This window comes from Ascaphus truei, chromosome 10 (assembly GCF_040206685.1).
Source record: "Ascaphus truei isolate aAscTru1 chromosome 10, aAscTru1.hap1, whole genome shotgun sequence".
NCBI lineage: Eukaryota > Metazoa > Chordata > Amphibia > Anura > Ascaphidae > Ascaphus > Ascaphus truei.
In genome coordinates this window covers 29,992,297-30,010,599 of record NC_134492.1, presented here as the reverse complement: position 1 = coordinate 30,010,599, position 18,303 = coordinate 29,992,297, and the positions used below count along the sequence as shown (strand labels likewise).

At 42.9% G+C, this 18,303-nt stretch overlaps 1 protein-coding gene across 1 annotated transcript; it reads right to left on the bottom strand.

Moving 5' to 3' along the window:
- Positions 1 to 1,216: 1,216 nt before the first annotated feature.
- DR1 (down-regulator of transcription 1) lies at positions 1,217 to 11,689 on the bottom strand. Its single transcript, XM_075616430.1, has 3 exons — positions 11,034 to 11,689; positions 6,062 to 6,225; positions 1,217 to 4,143 (listed from the first exon to the last, which is right to left on the bottom strand). Exons 1-3 carry the CDS (start codon positions 11,251 to 11,253, stop codon positions 4,000 to 4,002), a joined length of 528 nt encoding a protein of 175 aa, XP_075472545.1. The 5' UTR covers positions 11,254 to 11,689; the 3' UTR covers positions 1,217 to 3,999.
- Positions 11,690 to 18,303: the final 6,614 nt, after the last annotated feature.

The window sequence follows — 18,303 nt, the reverse complement described above, 5'->3', positions numbered from 1 at the left end:
CATACATTTGGACCCTCAATTATTTAAACCCTCACGTATTTGGACCCTCAAATATTTAGAACCTCAAATATTTCGACCCTGAATTATATGGACCCTAAATCAAATATATGGCCCCTCAATCAAGCAGGGCTTTTATTTTTATAATACAGTATTGTAGCAGGGGGTCTCAGCGCTGAACTGCATTGATTTCAGGTCCGGGGACCCCCTGCTTCCCGAGTTACAGGCCCTATTATGGGGTGCTGGTATCCTACTGGTTTGTTTAAATCCCCCGATCACGTGGGCCGTGACGCGGGAGAATTTAAACTATGGCCGCCGGTATACCGGCACCCTATAACGGGGCGGGTAACTCGCTAAGCAGTTGGTCCCCGGACCTGAAATCAATGCAGTTCAGCAGACCCCCTGCTACAATACAGTATTAAAATAAAATAAAAGCCCCGCGATCGCTAGTTAGAAGTGTGCAGGTAGTGGCCGATTCCCATTAAAACACAGGGACCCCCGCTGTGTTAATCCGATGGGCCATTAACCTGCTGCGGACCATCTCGTGGCGTGGGACGGGTATATGTGCAAAATTCAACAAGCAGGAGAAAACAGACCGCTACATCTGTAGAAGTAATTTAAAAGATTAAAAGGCAGAGGTTATGATACTGAGATGAGTCATTTTTATTAGGGTTCATCAGGAGAAAGCGGATTAGTATGCTAATATTTACTCTCAGGGTAAGGCTTTACAACATGTTGCCTGCTGGGTTGCATATCGTAAACCAGCAGCCCTACTTCACAAAGTGTACAACAGAAGATAGACCAAGTCGGCCAACAGTGCACAGAACCTGACTGGCCAGATTGACATGTGCAAAAGGAAATGGCTGGTGGGTTTACTTTTGGCAGGACTTCTGTTAGCATATGATGTAGGTCAAGACGCAGATTCGGGGGAGGGGGGGGGGCATTTATGAAAAGTTATTTTGTTACCTGTTGAATCTCACCTGGCCTGTCTAGGTGGGAGTGTCTAAAGATGTTCACATCTATCAAGGAGTCACACAAATCATTCCTAGACATACAATATTTTTTTTAGAAAGCAGAACTCTATTTTGACGGAGACTGTTACAAAGTACTTAAGAGATCCAGAGCGTCCATCTTTAACATGAAGACAGGTAATGTCAGCAGATCATACTACAGCTTAAAATCATACATATACGTTATCCTATATTAAATAGAAAATGCCTTTATAAAACACAAACATTTTATTGCTTGAAGAATACAGCATATGAAAAAAGCACAAGAAGTTCCAAAGGAAAATTTCACAGGGATCCAATCAACACAATAATATACATACTTGATGCAGTAATGTTAACCCGAACACTGCATCTGAAAACCATGTTAGTGAAAATAATCATGTCCTCTTGTGATTTTCTAAAAAGAAAAGGGCTGCCTTTTCAAATAGAAAATATAGGGGAGTATTAGAAAAATGTCAGAACTGCAGGTAGAAGTGACTCTGGCTACACTAGATTTGACTACAGTAATGTAACCTTCACAAAAACAAATTACACACCTTCGGTCAGATCTTGATAATCAATTTACATGCAGCATTCGTGGGGAGTGGGGGGAACTCAATATAGCAAATTTGCATGTTGTCTTGTGAACACACGTTTCTCAAATGTGACAGTCTCAATATTACGGTATAATCTTTGCAAACGTTACCTTGTTAAAAAGGCCAGTTCTAAAAAGGTTTATCGTTTGGGTGCAGATAAATTATACAGCCGCAGTAATCAATCAAGTATTTGTTCCAGGGCAACATTTAGAATAACATGCTTTGATGACGTCCTAGCATGGACTCTGCTTTCTAACATGCGGTGTCCAAAACAACAACTTTAAAAATACCCTTGTTTCAGGATAGTCAGGTGAGCTAATTGGGAAAGCATGTAACGTTAAGCAACAGCTTTAGAATACACGACACTCGTTCCGAGGCTTTGCAAGGTATTTTGAAGGAAACATCCCAGTATTATTGTTATAGTGAGGCTCTATCCAACGCAAACGCTGTTAAGAGCCAACATTGTGAAAGGGAAAAAAAAAAAAATGATATTACTAAAAACAGGTAAAGTGGACAGTGTTTCCATTAAAGGCTCCTCCACCTATTTCGCAGACGTCAGTCAATCCTCAAAGTGAAAACCCATGCCCTTCTATGTAGGAATAATAATAAAAACAGTGGGTTGTGGCCGATTATCCATGAGATTTCTTTTTGAAAAATGTTTGGCTGTCACTTCACAAGCTATAAAGCTGATTTGCTACACTACTATTACTTCGGTTGATAAAGCAACAAGGATGTTTTTTTTTTTTTTTCTACAGGAACAAAGACCAGGGAATAGTTGATTCACACATTTTCCCCGTGGCTTTAGACTAGTTTATACTTTGAACACTGGGATGAGAAACTTAAGCCATAACGGACTGCGGCTTTTCTTAAAAATATGAAGAGGTCAGGAAGAGTTGGTTCCAGGTCAGGCTCTTACATATTTTATCCAAAGTAATAACGAACACTGGTTGAAGCAGTTTTTAAGTATTCACAGTAAGGTGAGCAGGCATTTGGCTTGCTCTGACCTGTTTAAGTTGTAAGAAAGCCTAGATAAATTCTCTCTTTAACCACTATTGTGAATCTACTATTAACTACTAACCACACGAACTAACACACCATATAGGGGGAATGGGTGGCCTACCCATAAATCAATGCTAAAAAGATATAGTGGAGTAGCACATTATATTGTCTGACATTGTGCATGATTTAAACACAGAGACCCCCTCTTCCCCTCACTCATTGTAAAATCATGGTGTAGGTTAGGTGTGTTAGATTCTTTTATAATGAACTAGAACAGGGGTGGCCAACTCCAGTCCTCAAGGGCCACCAACAGATCAGGTTTCAGGATATCCCTGCTTCAGCACAGATGGCTCAATCTTCAACTGAGCATCCGATTAAGCCACCTGGTGCTGAAGCTCAGATGTCCTGAAAACCTGACCTGTTGGTGGCCATTGAGGACTAGAGTTGTCCACCCCTGAACTAGAACCATGTTGGTAAACCATGCTCCATTAAGCAATTTCACTGAAAATAAATAAAAAGCGTGCCATATATCTAGTTGCTTGCAGTGCCATGTGCATGGTAATATGAACAGAAAATAACCTAACATGTTTACGCCTCCATATAATTAATATATTTTTAAATTACACACCCACAAATGTTTCTTAAAGAACTATGCTTCCTTTTTTTAAATCACAATTTTGCCCCAGACGATACACGATTTCACTGCGAAAAATTCCTTAACACTGAATGGATTTCACATCAGTCTTTTTAAACGGGTTTAAAAAAAAAAAAAAAAAATATGCAGTTATGTTGCCAATATAAATCCTAAAAAAAATGACCCTCCCACCCAAATATGAAGATTAATGTACATTTTTACAAACCCTAACTTTAGAATCTTTTGTTTGCAAGTATGGTAGCTGAGTACACCTATTGCCATATATACTCCCCTAAAATTGAGTATTCAACACACGCTTTACTGAATTCTCTTCTCGACTTGATCATATGCCTGCCCAACCCTCAAAAAAATTAAAAATCCCCAAGATTTATTTTTTAGCTTCGTTAAAAGGGAAAATGCAATTTATTTATTTTTGTACAGCTTCTGTATAAATCTCATTATGCTTAATAAAGTTGTAGTTTGGTTTAACACTGCTTATTGAATAAATGACTCATTGCTAATATAAAAATTTTCATAAAGACCATTAAAAATTCTCTATTGATATGATACTGAACCTTAAATTGTCAACAGTTCAAAAAGTACATTTTGTTTTATACATGGATATAGCATACAACAGCTGAGACTTAACAGACATCCTTAGTATACCAATGACCAGTCCACCAAGATGCATAAAATGTTTTACAGGTAAGCATTTTTCATGGTTTTCATTGTGCAGGCGAAAAATATTCATATAGGAGGTGGATAGAAACTCAGCAGGAAAGATTCAAATATCATCCTCCTCCTCATCTTGAGAGGAGCCTGCCTGGTTGGATGCGCTTGCAGAGGCAGCTGCAAGTTGTGCTTGCTGAGCAGCTTGCTGCATCTGCAGCCACTCCTGTTGGGCCAATTCTGCTTGCTGCTGTCTGGCCTGAAAAAGAATAAAGCAGTGTCTTTAGTAATACACAGATCAGTTAAAAGTATACCAGTGTAACAGGACGAAAAAAGGTTCCAAGCTACACAAGTAGCAGTGGAATACAATGGAATGCCAAGATATAAACATTCCATGCCAATATTTGAAATACAAAACCACTGAAATCCCATCAAAAGCAAAGTCTTAGTGGGAAAATGGAAGTCACACTGGCGAATCTCTGCACTGACGGTGCTCTTTTCACCCGTTCCAAATTACATCTGGCAAACCACTGGAGTCTTCCTTTTGCTCAGTAATATACTTTACCTGTCGTAAATGGGTGAATGGCAAAGATAAATGATTCATGCCCCGGCTCACCACTTCATATCTAGTAAACAGTCTATAGACTTCTAATCCGGTCTATTGTATGTATAAATATTCTCTGACATTGAATGGGTTAATGTCACAACTTTGGCCCAGTACTGTATAATTATATATAATAACTGTGAAGTGACTAACATGATGCTTTCCCCAAGATAGTTAGGGGCCAAGCGAGTAACATTAAACAGTTCTGCATGATAGGGGTTTCACCTTTATTGTTTGCTACTAAAAAGATCTAAGCTGTATGATATTACTGTACATTTGGCATTGGGGTGCCAGAGTAGCCACCGACAGAAAAAGATGGGGACTGGCATCTTGCCTGTAAAGAAGACAGGTTATTCCCAATTGCTGTGTTTTCTACCTCGGCAGACCTGGAAGTGGTGATCTGTAACTTTACAGTTAAATAGGCATAAAGCACTACTTTTATTTTATAAAGAGTAGGTAGAGGGGGAGATTCCCTTTAATAAAAATTAAAAAAGTATTGATGGGATAGCACCTTTAAAGTCTACAAGTTTTTCACAGAGTTCAAGTCTTAGACACAAAGTGAAATGTGCATTTTTGGGGAGTGTTTCCAAATGGAAAAAAAAAACCCACCGAGTGGCAACATTTGAAAATGGATTACCAATAACTGTAATTTTGGACTAGTGAAAACCTGTCTCTATCCTTACTGCTGCATTGTAAATCAACAGGTGGAGCAGGATGGACAGGAACGGTTTCTGCGGTTTCAGAAAAAGTAGGTAATTACTAAATTAATTTCAAAATGCACTTCCAGTGAGGAACATAAGAGCAATTATATCAGATATTTTCTCTCATAAGACTAAGTACATTTTAAAAACGGTTTCACTCACCATTAAGCTGGCAAGTCAATTAAATCCCTCCAATTGCAATGACAACTACTGAATGCATTCAGTTTCACTCATGGGATATATACGGAATACCAGTCTAGTCACTGGAGTACAGTAGTTGAAACACTATACACAACTCAAATGCATCTAAAACTACCATCTCTCGGGGGTACACACACTTTTATGGCACTGGTTGAGTTGCTGCACAAGTGCGGAATAAGACGAGATAGAAACAAGAGATGTCAGCACTGTATGGCCCACTTTGAGACATTAAAATCAAAAAGGCATGTAAGTGAAGAAAAATGTTTTTAAAAAGTGTAGTCCCACTAGACATTTCTTTATTAAAGTCTATCGTAAATCAGGCAGGTATAACACTACCACATTTAACAGTTTGTTTAATCTACACAAGATCCAAGAATGGAGGGGAGGGGGACCCAAATCTGAAAGGGACAAGGACAATTGAGTCCATTCTAAACTTCAGGCTGCAATGTTTTAAAACTAGCTACAATAAACGTTCAGGAAACACTTCAAGTATCAACACTAGGTGGGTTAGTTTTAATTGCAATCAATCTCATTGACATATCACTGTCAGTTGAATGTGATCCTTAATAGGACAGCTGATGATTAGAATGGAGAAATAACACAAACGGGATTTCAAAGTATATGTTTGCAGATGTGAGCCATGCTGAACATTTTCCATTGAAAAAGCTTACTTTTGCAAATAGCTCTTGTTGTTGCCTTAGAAGTTCTTCTTCAGGAATGCCGAGGTTTTCTAGACGGGAACTCGCCTTTCTTCTTTTTAATGCTACTGTTTTGCATTCTTGCAAGACGTCTTTTACTTCACTGATATAGGACCCAAAGCCCAAACTTTCTAGTGCTAGGAGCAGAGGGGAAAAAAGCAGTTTTAGCTCCAGAACATTTTCATGGATCATACATAGACACTTTGCAATATGATATAGCAGAGTTCTTCAACTCGTTCTCCAAAGTGGCGAGATCAGAAACAAGTACAACGAACACAAGCTTATTGTAATGCAATTTTTGATAGATTTAAAGATGTAAATAAATTTAAATATTTTGCAACCATTTTTAAAACATCTATACCATGGGTGTTCAAGTTCAGTCCTCAGGGGCTACAAAAAGGCCCGGTGTTCAACATTTCATTACTACTGAGACAACTTCTTTAGCTATGACTGAAAAAACTGGCCTGTTGGCCACCCTTAAGGACTGAACTTGGAGCCCCCTGATCTATAGCAAATACATAACCATAACTTACAAGTGACTTTAAATTGCTGCCTAAGCAACAAATATGAAATTCGCATGGACAGGCAGACCAAGGACCACACCAATGCCCTTTGCAGGCCGTCTGCTGGAGAATCCTGTAATGTAGGATACATGCAAAATCTGACTGATCACACAGTATGCTGGCGTGAGGAGAAGACCTGATTTTGGTACTGCTTATTCTCGCCACTTGTTCTAGCAGTTATCCTTGTTAAGTCATTGCGTTACTACATGTGCTGAGACCAAGAGAAAATTAGCGTGTCTTATTAAAAACAAACACAGGAAGAGCAACAAAGGGGATCTGATAAAATCTCTCTGCTGCTGAGTGGAGGAACAAAATAAACGTCGTACACAGACAATACAGACGTATTTGACAAAAATAAACATCTTTTCTTATTACTTAACATAGCAATCCCACCTATTTTTTTAATTTAAATTAGACGAACTGGAGAGAACCCATGCTATTTTTTAGCTGGGGGGGGGGGGTTGCTGGATCATGAGATACTTCTTGTTTTCGTTGCTGGACTTAAAGGAAACGTTCAGAGAACCAAAAACTGCCACCAAATCCCAACAGAAATGTCTAATGGATGACGCTGCAGTTTCCTTTTCGATGACCGCAGGAGTTAGCTTTACAAAACAAGTGGGGACAAGGTTTCAGGGCTAAAGATATTGAGGTTCAGCTCCGGATGACACCCCTCTCCCCACTTCTGTAAAAAATAAAATAAACCCATTTCCAAATTGGCAGTAACAGAAGGTAATTTCTCAAATTTACCGAGAATGTTTGACTTTCAAAAGGTACAACATGTGTACACAGCACATGTTTAAGTAATACCTCTTACAGTCTCAATTTACCATCATTGGATTTTTCTAGCACAGGGCTCTTTAACTGGCAGCCAGTTCGGCAAATCCAGCATCGTGAAGGGCTTTCATGTATGTGGCCCTAGTACGTGATCATTTCATTGTAGTTACTTTGGCAGCCAAGTGTAATTTTTTCAAAGTGAAACTTACTTGTAAGCCACATATTGTAGGTGTTATAAAGTATTACACGTAAACATTTTGCAAGTCAAAAATACCACAAGTCACCTTACAATATTGCCACCCTCCTATTCCTGTTCTAGCATAAAGACTTTTGTGCCAGGTACCTTAAAGATGACTAAAAAACATGAACTTTCCAGGGTTTAAGTGAAATGCTCCCAAAATAAGATTGTGAAACGTAGCGAGAAACCAACCACTTTATGTCACTTACCTACAGTGCAAAAAGATCTGCCTGGCAAAACCCATCACTCTGCAATGTGCGGCAGGCTCTTTTGGGGCTCAAGAGATTGATCTTAAGACACACACACCACATTTTAACAAACCATGCCAATATAAAAACATGACTTATGGTAATTTCTTTTTATAGACATGTACTTGTGTTTTTAGGTTCTCAGGATTCAATATTTCTCTCAGGATGTAATTATTTTGCTGCCTAGGGATAAAATGATTTATACAGGACCATCCCAGTTCCTTGGTGTCGTCCCCCCTCTTTCTGCCAATCTCAAAGTACTCTTTACCAACAATTGTGTTCGAAAATTATGAGCAACTAGACGTGCGATTTAACATTAAATATCAAACAATGCATCTAGTAGGGTTATGCCCACTACAGTATTTTGAGATGAACATAACCCTCCAAATCCTTAATGATAGTATGGTGGGAACCAAACAACGTGCGTCTGTGTGTGTGTATACACACATACATTTCTTGCTCGTCTCATATGAATGCACGCTGGCAATCACTTAAGAGGTACAGATGTAGGGAGTTTCATTGTTCCTTTTGGTGCGATATGATGGGTTATACATGGATATACTGTGCCAACATTGTGATTGAATACTAATGGAAACGTATTCTGAGTTACAAACGCTGCTTGTGACATGGTTCCTCAGGTAACAACATATCCCATTATAACGCAGAATATCAGTCTCAATAGGAGTGAATGCAGAATATACCATCATAACCCACTAGAGGGGGCAATGAAGCCTACTACATCTGTATACTTACTAGGCTATGTTGTGGGGAGCAGTCACAAATGCAGTTGTACTTACAAAAGAAAATAAGGTATAATTCCTGGAGACCACTACCCACTTCCAACTCCAAAATACACAAAAGGGAGGTACTGTAAGAATTGCAAGTCTTTCAATGGTTATCACTCTAGGTTAGAGAACAGCAGGAACAAGCATCACACCAAGACTACATTTCAGCACCATTTCATGCAGATCAGACCTACTTCACCCAATAGCACTAAAGGGGTTACCGTTAACATTTCCCTCCCCAGTTTTGGGCAGCGTGATTGATGTAGAGACAACACTGTACAGTATAGTGTATTCCTATGGGTATCATCTTCAAATCAAAACACAAACCTTCCTGGAAAAATCGTGTTTTCACCACACAGCCAGGAAAAAAACCAAAAAAAATAACAGAATTTTCACCTCCAATGTGTGAGGGAATACAACTTTACACCTTTGGTATGCACGTAAACGCATTTTGCCAATTTGAAAAATCAGTCTTTTTTTAGTGGTAGAAATATGATGCCTTGCTGCCCACTAACACCATGGCTGTGGTTCTGCAGAATAATCATGTTATCCATAAGGGATTTTTGAAGTGAAACTTCTTTGCTGGCACCTACAGAGGTTTGATAGTAAAAATCCATTCTGTTGGAACAAAATTCCTCGGCGGGAAGTGACGCCACTGCTGGCGGCCGAGGCCGCAAGTGACGCCACTGGTGGCGGCCGCAAGTGACGCCACTGCTGGCGGCCGCAAGTGACGCCACTGCTGGCGGCCGCGGCGGGAAGTGACGGTCGGGAAGGGAAGACACTGACTGACACACACGCTGACTAACAGAGAAACACACACACTAACTAAGACAGAGGTGCGCAAACTTGTTTTTTTGCGCCCCCCTGTGAGCCGGCTCCAGAACTTGTGCCCTCACCTCCCAGTGACCTGGCGGCAAATGACGCAGAGGGTCACGTGATGTCACATCACGTGACACCGCGGCGTCATTTGACGCGCGTTTCCAAGACGACGCTCACATCAAATGACCCTGCGGCGTTATTTCACGCCATGTTGTCATGGTGACGTGACAAGAAGCCGGCTGAATCCCGGTTTGTTGAGGTTGCAGAGACCTCGCGCGGTCCCCCCCCCCGGCATTTGAATGCCTCTGGGAAGAACGCAGGACCTCTGCAACCGCCGCGCCCCCCAGTTTGCGCACTGCTGAACTAAGACACACACCGACCAATAGTCACACACACCGACCAACAGTCACACACACCGACCAACAGTCACTCAGAGGCACAGGGAATTCACAGTTACTATATAGAAGTACAAATAGCTAAAACACACGTTCTTAGTCAAACTCTTTTTCGTTTTGGCACTGAAATTGTGTTTTGATTTTTAATTAAAAACCATCACCATCACAAATACAATTTCTGTGACAAAATACAAAGAAGTTTCACTTAAAATGCGCGTGCTCGGCACAGACACACACTTTAAACAATAATTAAGATGCACATTGTGTTAAACACCATACAGAAATCTGGACTTAAAACAGCAGCTTCCCATCTGTGTTCTCCCCAGAGAGGCAAAAAGTAAACTTATTTTTTTCACTGACAAACGTAGAGGTCCCGAAATCATCTATCGCACTATGATCAGACGAATACGCCAATTAAAGTCATTGTTTGCTTATAATTAGCTCCTTAGAAAGCAATGTATTTAATAAGAAAATGTAACAGTCTCTTTAAAAATGCAACATCGGAGTGCATCTCCTGGATGAATGTGCACAGTAGCAGGATTTCCATCAAGCTACTGTTTTATACCAATACCTGTAGTACACCGGCATCTGCCAAGAAGATACATTAACATGTATATTTGACGCTGCGTCGCCGAAAACCGGGCAGAGACCATGTAAGATAGTTACAGAGGCCTCACTCGTCCCCCGGCATTTAAATTAAATGCCGTGGGGAAGAGCGCGAGACCTCTGCAACCGCCGCGCCCCCCTAGTGATTCTCCCGCCACCCACTTTGCGCACCGCTGCTCTAGTCTACAACCATACAAACCATTCATGTCATTACTTCTCTGCCCCGGGAAGGCTCCATTGAGATGATACGGTGGTTTGGAAGGCAAGGCTGCTCCATCGACCCCTCAACGCAGAAGTCAGGGGTGCTTCATTCCAGTCCCCACCCCAAACAGGTCTGTGTTTCAGGATATCCCATATTTAGCACAGGTGGCTCAATCAGTCCCAGCTTCGTATCCTGAAAACCTGACATGTTGGGGGGGGGGGGGGGGGTTGGAGTTGAGCACCCCCTGGTCTAAGTGAATGGTCATGATGTTACCAGGGGGGTGGTACACCAGCCCCCACCGCTGCACCCACTCACCCTGTATGACATGCTCGGGGGAGATGGTCTTCTTCTCGGACTTGTTGCAGATCTCGTTGGCCTCCGAAGAAATGAGGTGGATGAACTCGGTGCAGCAGTTCACCACCAGCTCCCGGGCGTCGTTGGCCACCCTGACATTGGGCAGAGTTTCTTTGATCATCTTATTGATGGCAGCCCGGGGGATGGTAAGGTCGTCATCGTTGCCGGACGAAGAAGCCATGTCTTTAAGCCGCACACACCCCCCGGAAGAGGCGAGGATATGGGTCGGTAACGGACACCGGAGGGTGAGATCGAGGACTTGGGGGGGAGGGGGGGATAGGGAATGAAAGGGAAAAAAAAGGGACCGAGCGCTTGTTGGGAGAGACCGGGGGGATATGGCCGTTACCCGGGTGACGGACGCCGGCTGCGACTCCCCGGTCTCCCTCAGAGCATCCTCAGGGCTCCTCCTGCCGCCAACACGCCGGGGCCTCCCACCCTTTTTCCACGGGGCCCACGCGAGGCAAGGATAGAAGCTAAAAACAAAAATCTTAACAATGAAGGAGGCGGGCAAACCGGCTCCGGCTCACGGGCACATCCCGGCGGAGCGTCCAGTCAGGGGCGGCGAGCTCCTTCTCCCGCCGGAAGCGGCGTGAGAGGGAGGGTGGGGGGGGGGGGAGAACGCGCGCGGCGCACACCAGCTTTCCACTTCCGGTAAACGCGGGGACGTTCGGGTTACCATGGCTCTGGCGCGCGCGGGCCTGCCCGTGACGTCACGGTGTGGGGGGGGGGAGACACGAAATAATCCTCATGCAAGAAATGTGCACTTAACCCTTTCATTGCCAAGCAGGAAGGCACATTGGGTGAATGTTATTCTGTCTTCGAAGTATTTTTCGCTGGGTTGGAGTCACTTTTACACGTTGGTTTTGTTGCAGGTGGTGATACCTTTCAGTGAACCAAAAAGAAAGGTTCTGGTGATGAAAATTGACTTAAGAGAAGTCGTCCCCATCACTTCTGATGTATCTCACTAAAATGATAACGCTTTCTGTGCCACCAGCTTTTTCATGTGTTTGTCACCGAATCAATCTATACACATGCACACAGCTGTATGGTACACACAACTATATGGGTGTCATTTCCATTACAGGCAGTCCTCGGTTATCCAACGGAATCCGTTCTGGAAGTAGCGTTGGATAGTGAAACCGTTGTAAAGTGAGTCCCATGTTAATCAGCGGCGGTGAGCGTTGGATAACGCATTCAGGCGTCGGATAACGTCCCTTAGGGTTGCATTGTAAATCGTTGGACATGCCATTCGTTGTAAAGTGAAATGTTGAATAGCGAGGACTATCTGTAGATACAGAATCCTTATAAGAATAGAAAGTGAAAACGTGCGCTAAATAAATATACCCAGTGTAAGTGTATATATAATATTTAAGTAATCATCCCAGAAGAACGGCATTACTGGCCAATAATGCCCTGGCTGGAAGAGTTGAAGGCCTGAGGCGAAGCCGAAGGACTCTAACCCAGCCAGGGCATTATTGGCCAGTAATGCCGTTCTGAGGGGATTATTACTATTATAAGCTGAATGTCGGCTTTTTCATTAAATAATAGACACTTTTGTATAGATATATAAATCGGAACGACGCTGATACACCTGTGTAGGAACAAGAAGTAAAGTAGCAAATGAGACGGGAGAGAGGTGAGGGGGAGAATAGAGAGGTGAAGGGGGGTAGGGGGGGAGGAAGAGTGAGAAAGGTGAGGGGGGAAGAGAGGTGAGGGGGGGGAGAAGAGTGAGAGAGGTGAGGGGGGAAGAGAGGTGGGGGAGGTGAGGGGATTCTGGCGTCATGTCACGTTGTCATGGCAACGCGTCATCAGGAGAGTCTGAATCAAGGTAAGTAAGGTTTACAGATGTCCCGCAGCTCCCCCGCCATTAATTTGAATGCATTCAGGAAGCATGCGGGGGCCTTTGTAAACCCCGCTCCGCCCGCAGCGAATCTCCCCCCACTTTGCGCACCGCCGGATTAGGCAATGTATTCACTGCTGAAGTGGAGTCCTTCAGCGAAACGCATCAGGAAGGGACACTTCTTGACTCCCGATAGATTGCGACAGCCTTCCGGTGATGCCTGAACTTTCGGCGACGTCCAAGGAAATCGATCGACAGGGGCTGAGATGCCGCACAAGGAGTAGTTCTGAAGAGAGCAAGGTTTCTGACTGTACAAGGCACCTTAAAATAACGGTTGCTGATCCAGGAAGCCTCAGGAGGAGGTGGTAAGTGGTGTCTGGTGTGTTTATACCCATGCTTGTATATGCTTACTAAATGTGAGTATAAATTTGGCTTTTTAAATCTTCTTTAGAAAATGTAAAAAATGATCTATACTTTTTCTGTTTTTTTTTTCCTGTCTGCGCTCCATCCCCGTATAGATACAGAACTTTCCTTTCAGCCAATACAGCCTTTCTCCCTTGATAAAACAAGTCACACGAACTGCGTGTGTAATAAAAATTATGGGGAATATTATGTATGTTCATCAACCTCGTGCTTCAGGGAAACGGGCTCGTCTCTTGGCTGACATCAGAGGGGGGTGTGCCAAGTTGGCTCGGGATGCCCCAGGGGCGGGACATATGAATTAACCAATGGGAAACGCGTCGACATTCTGCCGCTTCCCCCAGTCAACCCATTGCCACCTACTGGGCAGGCTCCACTAAGTTTGGCAGACCAGAGGATCCTTCCCGCAGGAGGTCTCTGGACTCAGTACTCCACCCTGCCCCATCCACTTAGGACCCCGACACCTCTCCACAGACTTGCTGGCACCTTAAGCAGATGCCCTGGCTGACTGTTAGGCAGTAGCTTCAAAGGCAAATAATATATCATCTTTGGATGGAAGGGAAGTATAATTATTCCATTGTATAAAGCATTAGTAAAATCACACCTTGAATATGGAGTATGGCTTTGAGCATCACTCCATACAAAGACATTATGGAACTAGAACATGTACAGAGAAGAGCAACCAAATTAATAAAGGGCTTGGAAGGTCAGACTTATGAGAAAAGGCTAGCTAAATTAGATTTGTTTACATTAGAAAATAAGCATCTAAAAGGGGATAGGATAATTATAAACAAATATATTCAGGGTCCAAATACAAGGAACTTTCAAAAGAACCCAAGTACAAGTGACACCGGATCATCCCTTAAGATGGAAAGATTTCCCCAGCAACAAAGGAAAGGGATCTTTACAGTAAAGGTAAATTCTACAATGTAGAATTAATTAGCCATAGAGACTCTGATGGCGGATACAATAAATAACCTTAAGAAAAGGTTAGACATCTTTTTAGAAAGGAAAGGTACACAAGGATATACCAAATAAGTAACCATAGGAAGGATGTTGATCCAGGGAGAAATCTGATTGCCATTACTGGAGCCAGGTTCTATCAAGGTGAACCCCGCTTCAGCTAAGTGATAGATAAGTGTAAAGGGGTAGTTGTTTACCCATTACTGGAGCCAGAAAGGAATTTATTTTGCCCCTTATGAGACATCATTGGATAATGTTTCAGTGCTTTTTGTTGTTGTTTGTCTTCAATAAGTCACTAGATCAATATACTGTAAATACAAATATAGGATGAGTATATGTTGTCCAAATTGAACACAGGTTGAACACGATGGGCATATGTATTTTTTTTCAACCTCCTCTACTATGTAACAATGTAATATGACCTGCATATGGGGGGGGGGGGGAGGAGGATGACAATATGACCTGAATTTTTAGGGAGGGGGACAATATAACTGTATAAGGGGGAGAAGGGTTGAGTTAGGACAATGTGACCTGCATATGGGGAAGAGAGGAGGACAATGTGACCTGCATATGGGGAAGAGAGGAGGACAATGTGACCTGCATATGGGGAAGAGAGGGGGACAATGTGACCTGCATATGAGGAAGAGAGGGGGACAATGTGACCTGCATATGGGGAAGAGAGGGAGACAATGTGACCTGCATATGGGGAAGAGAGGACAATGTGGTCAGGTTTTAAGGATATCCCTGCTTCAGCACTGGTTTCCCAATCAGTGGTTCAGTCATAATTCACCTGTGCTGAAGCAGGGATATCCCTAATACCTGGCCTGTTGTTGATGACTGGAGTTGGCTACCCCTGCTCTATACCAACATGGAAATGGAGGGTCCAATTGTTGTCAGTACAAGTCTCTGGCTGCAGTGGTGACTACAGAAAAAAAGTTCCCTAGCCAGTGGTCAGAACTGTGCCAACCCCAGGCAGACGCTGCTTTGCAGTTACAGTAATCGGACATGTTTTCCCTTGTGGGAAATTGGTATCCCAAATATGCGTGATGCATGTTTGTGGTGAGATAGGGTTCGATTAGTGCATGGTTCTACAACACATCAGTTTGCAGATCTCTGCAGCGTTACACAGTCTAGCAATAAATTACTGTACATGCAGTGTTTTTAAATTTTAGCTGCAGGAAAGTAAGCCTTGCCAAGTAGCTTCCAGCACGTGTGAGCTTGAGCTGCCAACAAGCCTTTTCGACCACAAATTCCCAATAGCTGCCAGCGCTGTATTTCAAGAGCCCTGATGTGTCCCTCCTGTCTTAGCAACTATTAGCAACTATTTTCTTTTGCATCTACTTTTTCAGCACTCCACACAAGCACAAGGAGCAGAGCCAGAGGGTTTGATTACTGTCTTCATTTGCTATTCCCATTAACCTTTCATTGACTGTTGTGGACTCCTGGTGCTTCTTTGCAAGCTGCTTTCTTGCAAGCTGTGTTCAGCCTTTACTGTACCATTGCCCACGGTTTCTTGTAGTACTTGGACTACTGGCATTGACTTTAGTGGATTCTTGCTGCCCTGCTATTAGCTGTTTAGCTGTATTTAGCCTACACTGTATGTTTGCTATCTATTTTCAGGGGTGAATTTGTGACCAGAAATTGTGAAAGCAGTGCTTTCCCTGGCCTTACACAGCGCGCCGTCCGGGGGCGGGTCTGGGGGCGGGCCAGTGACGTCACGGAGCTGGTTCGCCCTCATTGGGCGAACCGCTCACGTGACCGGCCCTGCGCTTCGGCAAGCAGGAAAATCTGAAGACTCGGTGAGACACACGCTTCCGCAAGCGTGCGCGAGCCCCTGCTAAAGCCGCTCTCATTGCAGCTGCAGGGGCTCAGTGCCAAGCAGCAGCACGCCTCAGCACGGGTCAGCGCATAAGTGCTGACCATACCTGAGGCCTAAGGCTGCGCTTATAGTGCCTGGCAACGGCGATGAGATGTCGCGCCAAAACAAATACATTGAATCTGTCGCATGCGCTTATAGTAGGCGCAACGGAGCGACAAAAAATGTTGTAGTCAGTGTTATTTGATTTTTGGAGAGACAGTCGCCACATGTGACCGTCTCTAAACCAATCACAGAGCGCCTATTGCAATCTGCCCTCCCCCTTGGTGACGTCACTGGCCTTGTTGCCAGCGACGTCGCTCAAACTTTAAATACAACTTTCGCCAATGGCAACGGGTGACGTCATCGGTCGCATCGCCGGCACTATAAACGCGGCCTAAGAAACAGATAGAACAAAGTTCTTGAACCAGTGCTGCCAGTGTTGGGCATAAACAGCATACGAATAAAACTGTAATTAGTTGCTTTAGGGGAGACCCATGAAATGTGAGAATAATGATGAAAACGGATGAAATGTGTAATCTTCAAAGCTCATAAATTATGATAGATTTTAATATAATACACATGTATGCAGATGACACAATCCTGTATGCACACAGCCATAGCCTCTCTGACCTTCAACACATACTTCAGTCTGACTTTTTGAGACTCGAAAACTGGATTTCCCAAAACAAACTGTTTTTAAACACTGACAAGACTGTAACAATGGTATTTGGGACCAAGACTAAATTTGTAAAGCTTCCAGTGACTGAGCTCCTGATTAGAACCAACGCTAAAACCACCCTAACACCTGTCACTAGTTTTAAATACCTGGGCTTATGGTTTGACTCCCACTTAACATTCGGGATGCACATTGATACCCTGACAACCAAGACCTATGCCAAACTAGGGGTACTTTACAGGAACAAATCCTCCCTAAGTCTCCTGGTCAGAAAGCGTATTGCACAGCAGATGCTAATGCCAATTATTGACTATGGAGACATAGTATATGGCTCGGCTCCTCAAACCCACCTTAGCAAACTTGACACCCTCTACAATTCAATTTGTCGTTTTGTTCTCCAATGCAACTACAACACACATCACTGCGAAATGCTCAAAGAACTAGATTGGTCATCACTAGAGTCTAGGCGCAAAGTTCACCTTTCCTGTCTCACCCTCAAATACTTTCTGGGCAAGCTACCCAGCTACCTGAACAAGCTCCTCACCCCTACCACATGCAGTACCTATCACCTGAGATCAGACTCCAAAAGACTATTCATGGTCCCAAGACTCAACAAAGTATCCGGACGTTCCTCCTTCTCCTTCCGTGCACCCCAAAACTGGAACAACCTACCAGAGACTCTCATATCCACCACCAGCTTAAGTTCTTTCAAATCTAAGGCTGTCTCACACTTTAATCTGGTCTGTAACTGTTTCATAAGCTCATAATATATATTTTCTTTAACTGTGCATGCAATGTCTTGTATATAAATGTATACCTTGTTCATTTATGTAACTGTATTTGTAACCATGTATTATTTGTTTTACTCTGTGCCCAGGACATACTTGAAAACGAGAGGTAACTCTCAATGTATTACTTCCTGGTAAAATATTTTATAAATAAATAAATAAATATATATATATATATATATATATATATATATATATATATATATATATATATTTATTTATTTATTTTTGAAGGAAAAACACACTGCGCAATCCTAAACAATATTACACTCAATATAATAATACCACATATATCGGGAGGTATAACCCTTCCAATCTAACTGTCCCTATTCCAACCTGCTGCCTTTTAGGTCCACAGCTCCACAGTAGCTGCAAATATGTAGATACCACAAGAATGACCTAGGCGCAAAAGGAAAAAAGAGAAGAAAACATAGAGTAGTATGTAATAGCAATTGACACCTTAAATGGTAAGATATGCACTCACAGAATAGTAATTTATAAAGGGCCTTTTATCAACCGGGGATCTGCACCGGATAACGATCTCCCAATCCTCAGGAGACTTCTTATTCCAGACAACCATATATAGCTGCTGCAGGATTCCAATTGCCTGCCCTCCGTCTCACAGGTAAACCATATACATAAAGGGAAGGTAAAAGACACAAATATAGTGTAATTCTATTTTATTA

Excerpts from the sequence above, each read along its gene's own strand:
- DR1 (XM_075616430.1), bottom strand. The coding sequence starts at position 11,253 with ATGGCTTCTTCGTCCGGCAACGATGACGACCTTACCATCCCCCGGGCT. Across the intron at positions 6,226-11,033 it reads CCCCGAGCATGTCATACAGG|CACTAGAAAGTTTGGGCTTT; the intron begins GTGAGTGGGTGC and ends CTCTGCTCCTAG. Across the intron at positions 4,144-6,061 it reads AACAAGAGCTATTTGCAAAA|GCCAGACAGCAGCAAGCAGA; the intron begins GTAAGCTTTTTC and ends ATTCTTTTTCAG.